Source organism: Pelmatolapia mariae, linkage group LG9 (genome assembly GCF_036321145.2).
Source record: "Pelmatolapia mariae isolate MD_Pm_ZW linkage group LG9, Pm_UMD_F_2, whole genome shotgun sequence".
Lineage (NCBI taxonomy): Eukaryota > Metazoa > Chordata > Actinopteri > Cichliformes > Cichlidae > Pelmatolapia > Pelmatolapia mariae.
Window position 1 is genome coordinate 3802740 of NC_086235.1, and position 19927 is coordinate 3822666.

General features: G+C 41.4%; 1 protein-coding gene across 1 annotated transcript in view; it reads left to right on the forward strand.

Annotated features, from left to right (window-relative positions):
- The window catches only part of LOC134634811 (zinc finger protein 665-like), a gene marked incomplete at its 5' end in the record, with an annotated part of 28936 nt that extends 17991 nt beyond the window's left edge, over positions 1-10945 (forward strand). The window contains 4 exons of the mRNA XM_065471698.1: positions 3602-4268; positions 6237-6328; positions 8013-9195; positions 9650-10945. Of these exons, the coding sequence (XP_065327770.1) occupies positions 3602-4268; positions 6237-6328; positions 8013-9179 (1926 nt within the window). The remainder of the gene's footprint in view (positions 1-3601; positions 4269-6236; positions 6329-8012; positions 9196-9649) is intronic.
- Positions 10946-19927: the final 8982 nt, after the last annotated feature.

The window sequence follows — 19927 nt, forward strand, 5'->3', positions numbered from 1 at the left end:
TTCTCCACTCCTAAGTGCCAAACATCTGTAGGGGAGATGTTTGGTCTTGGGAAGGGCGGTGTTACGGCCCTGGCCAGCTGTATATTTTGTGGTGTTCTATGTCTTTAAGAATCTACAGGTCCTTCCTGATTGGAGAGCTGGCGGCGGCTGATTGGTCCCCTGATCATGTGGCTGTTTTTAAAAGATGCCTCACCAGCAGTTGTCGGCGGCAGCTAGTGATGTGCGATACCACTGATTTCCTTTCCGATACGATCCCAAGTAAAATTCAGGGTGGTATCGACGATACTGATCTGATACCGATACTTTGTACAAAAACTTATTTTATTTATTGTATCGTTTACCGTATCTCAAATTATAGCTTCATAATTATTACAGGACTACTTGTTCTTATCGCTTAATAATAATAATCAGCCATTGTTGTGAGTGCACACGCCAGGGGCTGGACACATTTATACAGCCGTATTTCGCACATGACTATGAAAGGCAAAGAGGAAGTAGTTCTTTCCAATGTAGACAATCCGAATGATATAGTTTCTCTCCACTGTGTTCCTGTTAATGATAAACTACAAATTTACCCTAAATTACTAAAATATCGATATTTTAATATGAGAGTCGATTCTAGAACATAAATGACTGGTATCGGAAGAATCGACATTTCAGTATCGATCCGCACACCATTAGAATAGAATAGAATAGAATAGAATAGAATAGAATAGAATAGAATTCAACTTTATTGTCATTGCACATGTCACAGGTATAAGGCAACGAAATGCAGTTTGCATCCATCCAGAAGTGCTTTAGCCATGATATAGATATATTACAATATATATTAGCAATAATATAGACATGTAAGTATATTACAGAAATGGGTCTATTATGGTATGTTATAATGTATACGGTATGAAGGTATGTTATGAATATGCTATAACTATAAGTATGTACAGACTGTAGTGAGTACAAGCTATGTACAGGATATAATATGAAAAAACTACAGAATATGAAATAAACTATACAGAAATATGAGATATACAGCTATACAGAAATGGGAACTATGCAAGTTATAAACAGTTGTAGAATTAAAAATTATCGTATTGTACAGAATGATTATGTACACAGAACTATACAGTAGTGCAGTTAAGATAAGTGAGATATGTGGATAATTTCTACAGAGGCTATATAAAGTGCTAGTGGTTGTGAGTGGTGGTTCAGTCCATGTTATTATTGTGTGTTTGAGGGTGCAGTTGTCCATTGTGTGTGTGTGTGTGTGTGTGTGTGTGGGTGGTTGTGGGTGTGTGTATGTTCAGTCCATGAGTTTAACGTGGGTCAGATGTAGGGATGGGTATCGAAAACCGGTTCTTGTTGAGAACCGGTTCCCACTGTTTCAATTCCTTGGAATTGTTTGCCATTTTAGCAAACAATTCCCTTATCGATTCCAGTCGCCCCGAATGACGTCACCGCATTGCGGAGCATCATTTACCTGGCAGGAAACATGGCAGCTCAAACGCTAAAAAGTTTGGTTATACTTTACGAGAACGGATGACAACAGGGCAACTTGTAATACTTGCAAAGTAGATATTTCATTTAAGGGAGGAAACACTACGAATATGCAAAAGCATTTGCTCACAAAACACGCGATGACCTTAAATGAATGTCGTCTTTTTAATTCCGCTCCGGACTCGTGAATCTCAACCCAGCAGCAGCGGTAACGTTCGCACGTCCTCTCCCGTTAATGCGGCAGGTAAATAATCAACTAACAGTGCATATTATGTTAGCGCGATCTTGCTTATTACAAAACCTGCCATTAGTGTGCATTTAGGTGACCATGATGAGAGAGACAGAGTCTGGCTGGCTCAGATGCTGGCAGTTCTCGCTGCAGTCTACCGGTAGCGTCTCCTTTTAGGGCAGAATGTCACCGAGCAGTGACTAAGTTTGTGGTAAAAGGCATTTGCCACAGCAGATGCCCCCGATTTTCGGTAAGTGAATGTGTTTAATTGTAGGCAGGGAGATTACTGGATATTCTTGTGTAATTGCTACAGAATAATTTATGTTATACTTTGTTATTGCTACAGAAGAATATTTATTTTATTATTTTACATTTACAATTTTTTTCCCCGGGGACCCTGTGACACTCCATTGAAGAGCCGTAGGCTGGATCTCTTAAGATCTCACTGTTGGGTTTGTAAGGCCATGTTACTCCTAAATTTCTATCTTGTTCAAAGAGAAGATATAAAGCAAAGTTCTAAGCTAATCGACCTTAGTGTTCTCCTTTTTTTAAAAAAAAGAGGACTCGATAAGAGAATTGATAAAGAATCGAATTGTTAAACAGAATCGAAAATGGAATCGGAATCGTGAAAATCTTATCAATACCCATCCCTAGTCAGATGTCAGGAGGCAGAGTTCAGGAGTCTGACAGCTGTGGGGAAGAAGCTGTTCCGGTACCTGGTGGTCTTCGTCCAGAGGATCTTGTAGCACCTCAAAGAGGGCAGGAGGGTGAAGAGTCTATGTGATGGGTGACTGGGGTCTTTGATGATTTTCCCAGCCCTTTTCAGACACCGCTTCCTGTAGATGTCCTTTATAGCAGGAAGTGGTGCTCCGGCGATGCGCTGGGCAGTTTTCACGACCCTCTGCAACGCCTTCTGGTCCGAGGCAGAGCAGTTCCTGTACCAGACTGTTATACAGTTTGTCAGGATGCTCTCGATGGTACAGCGATAGAAGTTCACCAGGATGTCTGAGGACAGGTGGTTGTTCCTCAGAGTCCTCAAGAAGAAGAGGCGCTGGTGAGCCTTCTTGACCAGCTTGGAGCAGTTGGTCGTCCAGATGAGATCCTCAGAGATGTGGACTCCCAGGAACTTGAAGCTGCTCACACGCTCCACAGCTGTACCCTTAATGTAGATGGGTGGATGTGGGTCAGCATTCCTCCTGTAGTCCATGATGAGCTCCTTGGTCTTCTCGGTGTTAGCGGCAGCGACTGACAGCAGCTGACCTGACCCTGGCTTCCAAACCTTGTGTTACCTGTTTGTGGCTCCTGAGATTTACTGAGTTTTTGTATATAGTGTGTAAATTAGTTCACTTGTAAATAGACACTGAAACAGAAGGGGTGAGCTGCCTTACTATTTTCTTGTGCTGTTTTCTCCTGTTCATTTCAGTTAGGGAGTTAGGTGTAGCGTGTGTCTTTCGTTTGGTTTTTGGTTCACATAGGGTTTTAGGTAGCACCTCCTTTCCCGACTTAGCTTGTTTTGTTTGTTATTTTGGCCTTTGTTCACCCCGGACTTAAGTTTTCAGTGTAGAAACAAATAAACCACTGTTCACTTGCTGTACAATATAAAGTGCCTTGAGGCGACTTTTGTTGTCATTTGATGCTATATAAATAAAATTGAATTGAATTGAACTTCAAAGATTGGCTTTTGGGTATGGTTTGGGGGACCCGGGCGGGGTCACTTCCTTTCTTACCCTTATGTTATGGTCCTGTACCCCTAGACTGGGGCGCAACACACCTACAATGTGTTTGTTGACATCTTTGATCCCACTAATGGAGGGAGTTTCAGTTTGTTCCACGACTGAATTTCACTCACTGCCTCTGTTTGTATCTCTGTCACTGCAGGACCAACACGGAGCGAGAAGTCAGCGCTCTCAGGAGGCCGACAAACCTCGCAGAAGAAAGGGACAGAAAAGATACAGCTGTGATGAGTGTGGGAAGAATTTTACCCATCTTGGAAACTTTAAAGCACACCAACTCGTCCACAGTGGAGATAAAAGATACAGATGTGACTTGTGTGGAAAACTTTTTACCCAGAAAGGACACCTAAAATCACACCAGCTCATCCACAGTGGAGTTAAACCATACAGCTGTGAGTTGTGTGGAAAGTCTTATACCCACCCTGCAAGCTTAAAATCACACCAGCTCATCCACAGTGGAGTTAAACCATACAGCTGTAAGTTGTGTGGAAAGTCTTTTACCCACCCTGCAAGCTTAAAAACACACCAAGTCATCCACAGTGGAGTTAAACCATACAGCTGTGATCAGTGTGGTAAAGCTTTTACTTGCAGTGGTAACTTACAGCGTCATCAACTCATCCATTCTGGAATCAAGGCGTACAGCTGTGGTCAATGTGGTAAAACTTTTGCTCAGAGTAGCACTTTACAACGTCACCAAGTTACTCACTCTGGATTTAAACCGTACAGCTGCGACTTGTGTGGAAAGTCTTTTAATGATCCTGCAAACTTGGAAAAACACCAACTCATCCACAGTGGAGTTAAAGTGTACATATGTGAGTTGTTTGCAAAGTCTTTTACCCAGGCTGGAGGCTTAAAAAGATACCAGTTCATCCACAGTGGAGTTCAAGCGTATCCTTAGACTGGGGTGGAAAATAAAGTGGGGGCTTGTACGCTCTTTTCGTTTGCCATATTTTTTTTGCTCATTGTGTTTTGTAGGTTTCCTTCAGCTTTTGGTTGGCAGCTTTCTTGTGGTGTAGGGGGTAAACTAGCTGTAATTACTTTGATGTGGATTATTTTGCACAACAACCCACCATGGATAAGTTGGATCGATGCACCAAGGCAGATTTGTTGTTGGTGGCAAATTTGTTTAATGTTAGTGTCCTCTTGAATCCAAAAAAGGCAGAAATTAAGCAGTGTCTGGCAGAGCAGATGGTGGAAAAAGGGGTAATTGCGAAGGTGAAACTTCGACCAGTTGATGCGTCTGGAGGTTTGGTGGTGGATGTGGAATCAGAAGCTGCTGCCACCATCCCACAAGCTGCCAGTGGACAGATGACACCAGGCACAGAGGCTCCTGCTGCCGTTCAGGTCCCAAACATTATCCTGGCCGGACAATCACCAGAATTGATTACGGAGGATCTTAAGCTTGCCCTTTGCCTGAAAGAGGTGGAGCTTTAGGCTAAAGCCAAAGAAGTTGAGCTACTGCATCTCCGAATAAGGCCTATGGGGCAATGTTAACTCTACCCCATTGAGTAGAATTGTGAGTAAAACTTCTGACTGATTCTCCTCTGACCAGTTTGATGCAAGCAAGCAAATTGCTTTAGTGCCACCTTTCAGAGAAGGTAAGGTTGACTCTTACTTTAATGCCTTTGAATGCATCGCAACCACTTTAAAATGGCCCAAGGATGTGTGGAGATTGTTGTTGCAGTGCAAATTGGTGGGGAAAGCACAAGAAGTGTGCACCAGCTTATCCACTGATCACAGTCTAGATTATGAAATTGTGAAATCCACTATTTTAATGGCTTATGAGTTAGTTCCTGAGGCATGTTGCCAAATGTTTCGGTCCTGCGAAAAATCTGCCAACCAAACACATGTAGAGTTTGCCAGGGAGAAGGCTCTCCTGTTTGATAAGTAGTTAGGTGCAAGTAAAGTGAAGGATTTTACTTAGCTAAGACAATTGGTTCTGTTGGAAGAATTCAAAACGTGTCTTCCAGAAAATGTTGTTATGTACCTCAAGCTGCTGTTCTCGCAGATGAGTTTCTGTTGACCCATTGCGCTACATTTTCAGCTGTGTGAATATACTCCGTTGTCTACGCCTGCGAGGAGCTTAAGGGTTTCTCCTGCGCATCAAACGCACCCTGATCCAGTTCCCATGAACGTTTGTGAATGCTTTTATTGCCATGACACCAGCCATGTCATTACTAATTGTCCATCACTTCGTCCCTAAGAGCAAACTCAAACCTGGAGAAAACCAAAAAGTGTTGGTTTTCTCCAGGTTTGAGTCGGTTGGTCTCTATGCCTAATCCCGTCAGATCCTCCTGACCTTTCATTTCAAAAGCGTTTGCCTCACCTACTGGAAAAGAGGAGGATCGTCTGCTGATTGTGATTCTGCGTGACACTGGGGCTACCAAGTCTCTCATTTTGGATAGCGCGTTGCCTTTTTCTAGTAACTCGTTTTGTGGTGCTGATGCTCTTGTGTGGGGAGTGGAGATGTATGTGCGTGTCACGGGCTCCGCTACACAGAGTTTTCCTACAGTCACCTCTCGTTTCGGGCCCGGTAGCAATTGGGGTGCGCCCTCGCTTGCACGTACAGGCGGTTACTATTATTCTGGGGAATGATCTAGCAAATGGAAAGATTTTCCCAATCTCCGAGGTAATTGAAAACCCCATTGATGATTTGGTTTTTGTTTCTGAATCTGCTGCTGACAGTCTGCCCTCTGTTTTCCCTGCCTGTGTCGTCACATGTGTGCATAAGCGCAGATACAGTGATGTTGATTTGTCTGACTCTTTCCTGTGTTCTGAAGATGATCCTGAGAAAGCTGAGCCACCTGTGGAAAAAGCAGAAAAATGTGTGTCTGATAGCCTGCTACCTGCTACACCTGACCTGTCTTTTGAGGTAAGCAAAGCAGATTTTGTCCATGTGCAACAGAATGATCCAACTCTGACCAAATGTTTACTTGCTGTAAATTCCAACGAGCAAACCCCCCATGTTTACAGCATTGACAACAACGTGTTAATGCGTAAATGGCACCCTCCCTCATCGAGTGATCTTGGGTGGAATGTATTTCAACAGGTAGTTGTATCACAAAAGTTCCGACCCCAAGTAATCAGTCTTTCACATGACAGTTTCTCTGGACATTTAGGAATTAGAAAAACCATCGTATTCTGCATCACTTTTTGTGGCCAGGGTTAAAAACTGATGTAACAAGGTACTGCCGCTCCTGTCACCTTTGTCAGGTCAGTGTAAAACCAACCAAGTTATTCCTCCTGCTCCATTGCATCTGATCCCGGCTTTAGGGGAACCATTTGAGCACATACTCATTGATTGTGCAGGACTGCTTCCCAAAAACAAAGTCAGCGACTGACAGCAGCAGACCTGACCCTGGCTTCCAAACCTTGTGTTACCCGTGTGTGGCTCCTGAGATTTACTGAGTTTTTGTATATAGTGTGTAAATAAGGCTACGTCCACACGTACACGGGTATTTTTGAAAACTGAGATTTTCCGTTTTCGTGTTAAAAAATAATCCATCCACACGTAAACGCAGAAATGAAGGAAAACGCTGCTAGGAGCATGCCAAAGCAACAGGTGGCGATATATCCCTAACCGTGTAGAAATGTTGGCCAAACAGAAGTCTAGAAGCCTCGGTGGGAAATGGTAAACAAAGATGGGCCATAGAAGCACAACCGAGTCGTATGTGTGGAGGGACAGTAACTGTGTGTGTATATGTAAGCATTTAAACACTGCAGAGAGTACAATTAACAGTAACAGTATTGTAGAAATTCATTTCACCGAAACAATAACGTGGCGCACAGTGTGACGTCAAAAAAGGCGCACACCTTTGACGCTGCATTTTCTCCGTTTTTCTCGTCCACACGTAAATGCAAAAACGGAGTTTTCGAAAATCTCCACCCTGGCAGGCGTTTTTAAAAATCTCAGTTTTCAGTGACCGAAAACGCCGTTTACGTGTGGACGAAAGGTGCAAACGTATAGAGAAATCTGCGTTTTCAAAAATACCCGGGTACGTGTGGACGTAGCCTTAGTTCACTTGTAAATAGACACTGAAACAGAAGGGGTGAGCTGCCTTACTATTTTCTTGTGCTGTTTTCTCCTGTTCAATTCAGTTAGGGAGTTAGGTGTAGCGTGTGTCTTTTGTTTGGTTTGTTTGGTTCACATAGGGTTTTAGGTAGCACCACCTTTCCTGACTTAGCTTGTTTTGTTTGTTATTTTGGCCTTTGTTCACCCCGGACTTAAGTTTTCAGTGTAGACACAAATAAACCACTGTTCACTTGCTGTACAATATGAAGCGCCTTGAGGCGACTTTTGTTGTGGTTTGGTGCTATATAAATAAAATTGAATTAAATTGAATTGAACTTCAAAGATTGGCTTCTGGGTACTGTTTGGGGGACCCGGGCGGGGTCACTTCCTTTCTTACCCTTATGTTATGGTCCTGTACCCCTAGACTGGGGCGCAACACACCTACAATGTGTTTGTTGACATCTTTGATTCCACTAATGGAGTTTCAGTTTGTTCCACGACTGCATTTCACTCACTGCCTCTGTTTGTATCTCTGTCACTGCAGGACCAACATGGAGCGAGAAGTCAGCGCTCTCAGGAGGCCGACAAACCTCACAGAAGAAAGGGACAGAAAAAATACAGCTGTGATGAGTGTGGGAAGAATTTTACCCATCTTGGAAACTTTAAAGCACACCAACTCGTCCACAGTGGAGATAAACCGTACAGATGTGACTTGTGTGGAAAACTTTTTACCCAGAAAGGACACCTAAAATCACACCAAGTCATCCACAGTGGAGTTAAACCATACAGCTGTGAGTTGTGTGGAAAGTCTTATACCCACCCTGGAAGGTTAAAAACACACAAACTCATCCACAGTGAAGAGAAAGCGTACAGCTGTGAGTTGTGTGGTAAAGCTTTTACTTGCAGTGGTAGCTTACAGCGTCATCAAGTTGCTCACTTTGGAATTAAGGCGTACAGCTGTGATCAATGTGGAAAAACATTTGCTCAGAGTGGCGCCTTACAACGTCATCAATTTACCCACTCTGGAATCAAGGCATACAGCTGTGATCAGTGTGGAAAAACTTTTGCTCAGAGTAGCCACTTACAACGTCATCAAGTTACTCACTCTGGATTTAAAGCATACAGCTGCGACTTGTGTGGAAAGTCTTTTAATGATCCTGGAAACTTGAAAAAACACCAACTCATCCACAGTGGAGTTAAATCGTACATGTGTGAGTTGTGTGGAAAGTCTTTTACCCAGGCTGGAAATTTAAAAAGACACCAAGTCATCCACAGCGGAGTTAAACCATACAGCTGTGAGTTGTGTGGTAAAGCTTTTAGTTGCAGTAGCACCTTAAGACATCATCAAGTTACCCACTCTGGAATCAAGGCATACAGCTGTGATCAGTGTGGTAAAGCTTTTGCTTTCAGTAGCACCTTACGACATCATCTAGTTACCCACTCTGGAATTAAGGCGTACAGCTGTGGCATTTGTGGAAAAACTTTCAGGACGCTAGGTTACCGCAATATTCATGTACGGATTCACACCAGACATGATATTTACTCCTGTGATCTGTGTGGCAAACTGTTTACAACATATCCACACTTGCAACGCCACAAACTTACCCACACTGAGGAGAGACCCTATAAATGCGACCTGTGTGAAAAGGCCTTTAAAGAGCAACGTTTCCTGAGAGTTCACCATCAGATCCACACCAGAAAGAGACTATAAGTGCAGTTACTGTGAGGTATGTATTTATATTTTTATTGTTGCCGCTATTTTGAAGTATTATGTGAATGAAGCTTAATTTCAAAGCTAAATTAGACATGAAAACTTTATGAACAGTGTATTGAGTCAAATCTGATACAAATCTCCTGAAACTTGTTGGAAAAAGTAAAGTTTTAAAAGCTTCTCCCCTTCCTATCTATCTGACATTCACAATCCAATGGATGCATCGGAGAGCAGCTTGGGGTTAGTATCTTGTGGGATGCAGAGTAGAGCATCCAGGGGTTTAACCACCAATCTTCCCATTAAGTAGATTACCTACAAATGAAGAGTCATTTTCGCCCAGTAAGCTGAGTGTTATAATTTAAACAGTAAAATGTGGACGTTGGTAGAGATGCTCTTTATTTCAGGCAACATTCAGGATAAAAATGTTGAAGGAATTCCCTGACTTACACTGTCTTTGTGTCTTTGTTTAGAAGCAGAGCGACACAGATAGATCCAGTTCTCAACCCTGTCATCGCTGTGGTGGTGGGAAAGAGTTTCAGTCAGCAACTGAGTCTAAAACGACATCAACGTAGACACATTGGAGACAAAATGAACTACTGCAAAGAATGTGGGAGAAGCTTCCCCACATCAAGTGAATTAAAAAAACATGAATTCTGTCACAGTGGAGTTAAAAAGCAGCTTCAAGAATCTCAGTTCATACTCCAAACACAAACGATCGCACGCTGTAAATAGTTTTACTGTTACTAATATGCAAAAACATTCACTTCATTATCTGCTCTGTGCAAACATCAGCGTGATCATGCAGAACTGAATTCACTGGATCACAATGAATCTGAAGAGACAGTGAATAATCCTGGATGTTAAATTCATGAATCTGCAAGTATAGATATCTACGCCAAGATTTTTTCCTTTTCTTACAACCACTGATCAATGGCCATGAGTACCATTCGCAGAAAATAGGGATATACGTGAAAATGGAAAGACCATCCCTGAATCGAGGAGGGGACATAAGGGTACATCTTTCACCATCTTACAATGCTGTGATTGCAGCCATTCCCCAACTCTCTGTGAATGGTACTCATGGCCATTGATCAGTGTTCTTTGATCGGTGGTGTTTGATCAGTGATTGTTGATCAATGGTCATGAGAATTTGCATAATTAAGATTAAGGAACTGACCTCCCAGCTCATTCCTTCAGTGGGTTGGTTTCAGTCATTATTTAAATGTACTGTTTATAAGATTGGGGAAACCTGCAGTCAGCTGAGACTGAAGAAGTCACTGTTGGATGAGTGACGAAACGTTTCTCCCACAAAACGCTACGTCCAGATGAACAGATTCAACTTTTTGGAGATTTACTTTCCTGGATGATTGAGCATGCATCAAAACGTTAGTAGAATTTAGTACTTTAATTTTTATGTGGCAATGGTATCTGTTATACAGAACTGATACTACAGCAGCCCTTGCCCATAAGTTGAATACACATTTAAAGATTGAATTTGTGCAGTATTTGCTTTTTTTTTTGATAACCAGCTAACACTGATAATTAGAGGCCTCATGACTTATTATTATTATTGTATATTAAATGAGAGAAATTACATTTCTCAAAGAGAACACTTTGATTTGTTGTTATGAGTATTAGGAGGTAATTAACATTGATTTGTACCATTACAATAATCCAGCTGGAGTTTCATCATTTTGGATTTTAATCACGGATTAATTTTATTATTTTCTGTTTTTAATTTCTTGGATTTTTTTATTGCTCTGTTGTGAAAGCTCAAGTTATTAGTTGTATTCAATGAACTCTGTAAAGTTTGTCTTACAAAACAGTTTGGCGTGAAAAATAAAGAAATGGTTTCATAGGTAATTATTTGAGCCACGATTTCCCTTCCTGTATTTCAGAGTAAAGCCTGAGGTGACAAATGAAAAATTGTTTACAGTCAGAGTCAGATGAACCTTTATCAGATGGAGGTTTATCAGAGGAGGAGACTTGGCTGTTTTCTTGGCTGCCTTCCCTCACAAATAAACTGAAAAACAAATAAAATGCCAACACAGATTAGTTTTTAGTTTACCATATTTAGAATAAGTCCGAGGTATATGTATATGTAAATGTATATTTATTACCGCTAATCATTTTAAAGCTCAGTTTAATAGGGCTGTCAAAATTGAGAGCAAACACAATAACTGCTGTGTAATGCCCTCTGCTACCTTAGTTTAATTGGTCACATGACTTTATCACATGACTAAAATATATAATTGTTTCAGAAAGTCTCTGTTTTCACTGTCCACACTGCAACACAAACGCACCGTCTTCAATTGTATTTCGAGAGCGTTTTCAAAACGCTGCGTTTTCCCCAAGCTCAGTTTTTAAACCCTTACGATGTAAGGCCATGCAGCAGTATATTAATGACTAACCTCGTATTGTGGATGGATTATCTCTGTGGTTCTCCTGACTGACGTTTTGTCCATTTACAGTATCCTGCCATGCAATTGCATTTCCCCCCCAACCATTGGGAACACTTACGTTAACTTTTTATTGAGTAGAAAAAAGTCCTCCAGCTTTACTGTTTATGTTATGCTAACATAGCTTTGTCGCGTTAGTGCTCACATAGCACATCTTACCAGCTAGCCCAACTTCAGTAACCCTACAAACGTCACTGCTTTTTACTTTCCTGTCTTCATTTATGTTGGAAGTGATAGCAGAGCTGTACGTTTTAATTTGTTTCATAAATCCCTCAGTGACAACATGCTATATTATACTTAGATGGAAGCTAGTGAGCTAACTCTCTAATGTCATAAATTCCATTTTCATGGATGCCTGGATGTTAAACTTAATAGTTACACCTGGTAGAGCAGCCACACTATTTATTTTATTATAGATGAAAGAATTTAGACAGTTTTTCAGCTCTCAGTAATGCTGCAGTGATCATTTGACTTTGGGACCTGCCGTGGAGTTTGGGCCCAGACATGGCTAATGACATCAGACTTAAAGACCGGATATTTTAACTGGTGAAAGATTAGCATAAGAATAGATAGTTATATTAATAATTAAATAAAGATAATTATATTGAATTAATATGTTAAAACATGAAATGCCAGCTACTGTTACAACACATTAACGTGGGCTTCAAGGAAAACAAAGTGCAGTCACACTGATCTAGATTATCTGCATGATGTTGAATGTGTGTGTGTAGTACAAATAATAACTCTGTGTTTCTGTAGAGAAGCTGGGTCAGTTTCTCATCACTCATAGTATGAAGCAAAGTTTCACTCATGTCTTTCCACACGTGTGAAAAGCTGCTGAAACATTTATGAAATCATAAACTACACAGTATTGTCAGATTTATTTACTCTTAAAGGGTAAAAGTTGTCTCTTTCAATTTTAAGACAGGGGAATTTACAGATGCAGGTTCTCTCTGGATCTGTGTGATCAGGCTGTCTGAAAACTGGACTCCTGCTCCTTGTGCTGCAGATGTGACAGGTGTGACCTTGGCACATGAGAGAAGTCCTGGGTTCAAATCCCCAATGAACCCACACTGGATTTTAGCACAAGTACTGCACATTGATAATAATCTTTCACAGTGTGCGGCAAGAAGAGTAATGGAGCTGGTAAGTGTTTGAAATGTATTTAATTTAAAAGAAGATGAGTGAAAACTCAAAATATCCCACACTTCTACATTTTTATTCCATATTTGGGGAAAGATTTAAATCTGAATTAGAAAAAAATTAAATGTATTTTTGACGTGAATTTATTAAATTCTTCTGAAGTTTTTTCATGTGTGCTCCTACCAGTAAAATAAGGTTAAAAATCAGTTTTGCTTACTATAACTAATTTCTGCTTTGATAAAACCTATTGGTCGTTTCATATTTTTATGACTCGCCTGTTTAGATTGTGCTAGGGCAGGAGTGTCCAAACTTTTTTCGCTGAGGGCCACATACATAAAAATATAGGAGGGGCTGGGCCACTTACTAGAAATTAGGTATATAACCTTAACTTTACTGTATTAAAAATCACTTAAAAGTGGTCAAATGTGTTATATTGTTGAATATAATTAAAGACAAAACTGCCTTCATCACAGCTTTCCATAAATGGATCTTTATTGATTTATTCAGAAAAAGCTTTGGTAGCTCATTCTCAGAACAGCAGCCTCAGATTTCTTCTTAGACAGAAGATTTACAGCACAGAGAAAAAAACAATAAAGGGAAAAATAGGACAGGTAAATTTCAAGTTTGTTATTTAAGTTATATAAGAAAGTGGTGCGCAAAAGCAGGGTAGTGACAGAATTGATGCGCATTATTGATATTTGAAGCATGTCAATCAATCAATCAATCTTTATTTATAAAGCACTTTTCATACAAAACAAACTGTAGCACAAAGTGCTTTACATGGTTAAAAGCAGCCCACCCCACCCCACCCTCCCACTCATCCCCCGCACTCTCATTAACAGAAACGGTCATGGATACACCCCCCCCCCCCCCCCCCCCCCCCACACACACACACACACACATATACACACACACACACACACTTAAAGAGTAAAATTGGGCTGGGTACGCATTAGCCAAGTGAGGAAACACTATCACAGGGAGCCGTCTGCACCGGGAGCCGGTCACAGACCGCAGCCTCCAGGCTGGGCACACAGCAGGAGGGCGGCAAAGAAGCCCCCCAGCCAGGCTGAGAGGATCCACAGAGCCCCAGCAGCCACGGTCGATCACAGCCCCGGTGCAGAGAGCCCCCTCCGAGGAAACACTGGAGATATAACCTAATAAGAATATAAACAGGATAAAAAGATAAAATAAATAAGAGTGGGATACAATATAAATATAAGTATAAACAGAGTAAGAAGATAAAAAATGAATAAGAATACAATCAATAGATATTAGGTAAAACTAAATTAATAATATAAATAGAATAACAGGATAGAATAAATAAGCATAAAATAAATAAGCGTTAGTTATAAGCTAAATTAAAAAGGTGGGTCTTGAGCCTGTTTTTAAAAACATGAACGTTCTCTGCGGCCCTGAGCTCCTCCGGCAGGCTGTTCCACAGTCGAGGACCATACCACTGAAAAGCTGCCTCTCCGTGAGTATGTGTCCTGACTTTAGGGACAGTCAAAAGGCCAGTACCAGAGGACCTCAGGGTCCGTGAGGGTTCATATGGTAAAAGCAAATCTGAGAGATAAGAAGGCCCAAGACCATTAAGACATTTAAAAACCAATAAAAGAACTTTAAAATCAATCCTGAAACACACGGGGAGCCAATGCAGCGATTGTAAAACCGGTGTAATGTGGGCCCGCCCTCTGGTCTTCGTCAGCACACGAGCTGCAGAGTTTTGCAAAAGTTGCAAAGGTGAAATATTCTTTTTGGGGAGACCAGAGAGCAGGGCATTACAATAATCAATGCGACTGGTAATAAAAGCATGCATCAGCATCTCCGTGTTGGCCCGAGAGAGAATAGGGCGGACTCTGGCTATATTTTTTAGATGATAAAATCCAATTTTGGTTACATGTTTAATATGTGGGATAAAACCAAGCTCAGAGTCAAGAATAACACCCAGGTTTTTCACTTGTAGTGAAGGGCATAGTGAAAATGCCTGTAATTTAGACAAGAGTTTCTCTCTTTGAGCCTCAGGACCGATGATTAAAACTTCAGTTTTGTCCTGGTTAAGCTGTAAAAAGTTTTCTGCCATCCAAGATTTTATATCTAGAATACAGTTAAAAAGGGCATCCATTGGTCTGGTGTCATCAGGAGACACGGAGATGTACAGCTGAGTGTCATCAGCGTAACTGTGGAAGTTCACTCCATGCCTCCTGATGACACCGCCAAGAGGGAGCATATACAAATTAAAAAGTACAGGGCCTAAAACCGACCCTTGAGGCACACCACATGTCATTTTATGGATCTTAGAGGAGCATGTATCCATAAACACCATAAAAGTTCTGTCTGAGAGATAGGAAGTGAACCAGTTGTGTACAGCACCAGAGAGGCCCACCATGTGTTTCAGTCTGTTTAAAAGAATAGCGTGGTCTACTGTATCAAAGGCTGCGCTTAGATCCAGTAGCACCAGGACTGAGAGCTTCTGGGAGTCCCAGTTACATCTAAGATCATTTAAAACCTTTAGGAGAGCCGTCTCTGTGCTGTGGTTCACCCTAAATCCAGACTGAAATATCTCCAGGATCTGTTTATCATTCAAAAAATCATTAATCTGAGTAAAAACAAGTTTTTCTAAAATTTTACTTAAAAATGGTAAGTTGGATACAGGTCTGTAGTTATTAAAATCATTGCAATCCAAATTGCTCTTCTTCAGAAGGGGCCTCACCACCGCCGTTTTAAAGTCAGTAGGGAAGACACCCAACTGAAGAGAGCAATTCATCATGTATAAAAGCTCAGCTTCAAAAAATCCATAAAGTGTTTTAAAAAGTGAAGAGGGGATTGGATCTAAAAGACATGTGGTGGGTCTCACTGTGGAGAAAACTTTCTTAAGGTTCTCAGCATTAACCAGGACAAAGCTGTCCAGTGTCTCCTCAGGTACAATCGAGCCTTCAGATGTGTTTAAAATCATATCACGAGAAGATAAAATATCACATATCACGGATTTTTCCCCTGAAGTGGTCTGCAAACTGCTCGCAGAGTGAGTCTGTGGGGGGTCTTTGGGAGCTGTTAAAATCAGGGTTAAATAAGTGATCTATGGTGGAGAAGAGGACCTTGGGATTATTTTTGTTATTACTGATTATTTTGGCGAAGTATGAATTTCTTGAATTCCTTAGTGTATTATTGTAAATTTTAAGTTGCTTGCAAAGTATTTGATGGTTGATTTCATTTTTATTTTTCCTCCATCTCCTTTCTGCTGCCCTGCAATTTCTTTTGAGTTTTTTGACTTCTTCGTTTCTCCAGGGTGATACATGTTTTACGTTAATCTTTTTGGTGGTGAGTGGAGCAACGGAGTCAAGGCTTTTCTTCAGTTTGAGGTTAAAATGATTAAAAATAAAATCACAGGGTGCAGCTAGAATCACAGGGGGGCATTCGTCTAAAACCCTGGTAAAATTTGCAGCCACTTCAGAGGTTAGATAGCGCCTCCTCACAGTTCGCACCGAGGTCTCCCGCTGAATAAAACCGGTGATGTTAAAAAACACACAGTAGTGGTCAGAGACAGCCAAGTCAACAACAGAGGACACACTGGTGGACAGCCCATGGGTGATGACCAGGTCCAGAGTGTGTCCTCTGTTGTGAGTCGGCGTGTGTACCTGCACATTAACACACGGGTACTGTGGAATACATTTTTTTACTCACCTAAAGTGTTCGTGCTCTCGTCCACTCCCCGCAAAGAAATTAGCAGCTGTGCGGTGTCTGTGGCATCGGTGCTCTCATCGCATGCGATGGAGTAAAAATCAAAAGCACAGCTTTATCAGACAGCTGCAGTTTAATGTTGGCTGACGAGTCTTCAATGCGTCGCACAACTGTATTTCTGGACATGCTGACGTTGTTGAAGTCCTGCACTGTTTCCGGGCACATTATTTCGGTGACTTTAACGAGGCCGTGTTTTATGAGGTCTCCATCTGAAAAAGGCTCGCCATGTCTTGCGATGAGTTGGGCGACCTCATAGCTGCTATTGGAGCCTTTTTCTGGACAATTTGAGCACAAAAAAAATACTGTTGCTGACCCCGCAGGAGAGCTAGCATTTGCTTTACCGTAATTTCTGCTCTCGCTCAGCACCAGTGTAGGATGCATAGGCCTGATGTTTGGTTTCATAATGACGTCGTACATTATACTCTTTCATAACTGCCACAGTTTCAGTGCAGATCAAACAGACACACTTCCCCTTGAATTCTTTGAAGAAATATTCACTCTCCCACCTTGTCTGAAATTTTCTGCACTCACTTTCTATCTTTTGCTTCTTTGGTTCTGCCATGTTTAGTAACTTGGGGTAAATTTCTTCTGTGATTGTCCTTTTTGGTGGAGCAACTGCCTTGATCAACAGCAGCTCCCCCTGGTGTTAAAACTAAGAAGTGCAATACACTCAAGCAAAAGTTGAAGTGCGGGCCATATTCTATTCAATTTATAAAATTACTTGCGGGCCAATTAAAACTGGACCGCGGGCCAATTGGCCGGACTTTGGACATGCCTGATCTACAGGGTGGGCCATTTATATGGATACACCATAATAACATGGGAATGGTTGGTGTTATTAAAGTCCTGTTTGTGGCACATTAGTATATGTGAGGGGGCGAACTCCTCAAGATGGGTGGTGACCATGGTGGCCATTTAGAAGTTGGCCATCTTGGATACAACTTTTGTTTTTTCAATAGGAAGAGGGCCATGTGACACATCAAACTTATTGGTAATGTCACAAGAAAAACAATGGTGTGCTTGGTTTCAATGTAACTTTATTCTTTCATGAGTTATTTACAAGTTTCTCTTTGTTCACAGCCATTGACATGTCGAAAAGGTTAACACGTGAGGAGCGGATCGAAATTGTGTTGATATCTGGTGAACGCAGTAACCGGGTCATTGCAGCAGATTTCAATGCAAGACACCCTACGAGACCACCCATCTCCCATGCTACAGTTAGCAAACTGCTTGCTAAGTTTCGTGAAACTGGTTCAGTGTTGGATTTGCCAAAATGTGGACGCAAGAAAACTGTCACTAATGAAGAAACATCAGTGGCTGTCCTAGCTTCATTCAGCAAGAGCTCACAGCGTAGCACTCGCCGTATGTCACTGGAGAGTGGCATTAGTCGAACATCCCTTCGGCGGATATTAGCTACTCACAAATGGCACCCTTACAAACTCCAGCTACTGCAGCATCTCAACGAGGATGACCCAGATCGGCGCACAGAATTTGCAGAATGGGCAAAACAAAAATTGGAACAGGACCCTCAGTTCACGCAGAAGATTTTGTTCAGTGATGAGGCAAACTTTTATGTGAATGGTGAAGTTAACAAACAAAACCACCGCTATTGGTCTGACACTAACCCACACTGGATGGATCCCTCCAAGACTGTTGGAACAACAAAAGTGATGGTTTGGTGTGGTATATGGGGTACAACGATAGTGGGTCCATTCTTCATCAATGGAAACCTCAAGGCCACTGGATATTTGAAATTGCTACATGATGATGTGTTTCCTTCTTTATGCACTGAAGCTGGCACGTTCCATGAGTTTTTCCAGCAAGATGGTGCACCACCACATTATGGGTGCCAGGTCCCAGCATTCCTAGATGAACAGTTTCCTGGAAAGTGGATTGGTCGTCGTGGGCCAGTTGAATGGCACCCAAGGTATCCCGATCTGACCCCCTTAGACTTTTATCTTTGGGGTCATTTGAAGGCAATTGTCTATGGTGTGAAGATACGAGATGTGCAGCACCTGAAACTACGGATACTGGATGCCTGTGCTGGCATTTCTCCTGCGGTGTTGCTATCAGTGTGTGAAGAGTGGGAGAAGAGGGTTGCATTGACAATCCAACACAATGGGCAGCACATTGAACACATTTTATAAGTGGTCAGAAACTTGTAAATAACTCATGAACGAATAAAGTTACGTTGAAACCAAGCACACCATTGTTTTTCTTGTGACATTACCAATAAGTTTGATGTGTCACATGGCCCTCTTCCTATTGAAAAAACAGAAGTTGTATCCAAGATGGCCGACTTCTAAATGGCCACCATGGTCACCACCCATCTTGAGGAGTTTGCCCCCTCACATATACTAATGTGCCACAAACAGGACTTTAATATCACCAACCATTCCCATGTTACTACGGTGTATCCATATAAATGGCCCACCCTGTAGATCGTTTGGATCATATCTAGATGTGGTGCACTACTGTACAGTACCTTTGATACTTGCAGCATGCTTTGATCGCTGTCATTAAATGTGGCTGTTTTACAACGACTCTTTCAAGAACTTTATCGATAAAAGGAAGGTTGGAGGTTGGTCTATAATTAGCAGCTTATCAATAGTTGGGCATTTTTTAAAGTAATAGTTTAATTTCTGACAATTTATTTTTCAGTGTCTCTGGTTAGTGTGAGTAGAGAAGTTGTATTTGAATGCAGTTATGTTATTTACTTATAGCTGTGTAAACTGTAGGTAAAACTGTATGAGTGTGCCTTTGTATTGTCCTCATACATGAATCAGTAGTTTCACCACAGGGGAAAAAAAAACGTTATTACCTGAACTGTAAGGCACCCCTAGACCAACGAGCCACCAGGGGAGAGCAAGAAAAACATTTTTTTTCACAGCCATGTTGCTGAGCTTTTTATAAAAGTTAATTCTGTGATAGACTGTATATATGAGACAGATGTAGCTACAGTGGCATCAACCAATAAAAAAAGTTATCACGTTATTAAGCAGTTGTAGTGTTGTGTCTCTTGATGATGCAATCCAACTGACTGATGGACAATTGATCTTTCCACTGTTTGGAATGTTTCTGTTGTCTGTCATGGAAAGTTTTTCATTTTAAGATGGATGAGCTGCTGAATGCAAACCAAATGTAGCTCCAAATACAAATAAACCAACCGAACCATCTGCTGATGAATGTGACCACACGGACACATTTCCTCTCAGTTTATTAATTTTCCAGTTCTTTCTCTATCTTCCTGTATGTTAGAGTAAAGACTGAAGTGACAAATGGAAACATGTTTGCAATCAAAGTCAGATGAACCATTTTCAGTGGCACAGATGGCAACAATTTGAACTTAAAGTCAAAAGTCTTAGAATTTCTTATTTTCCCTCCAAATTTGCTGTAGGTATTACA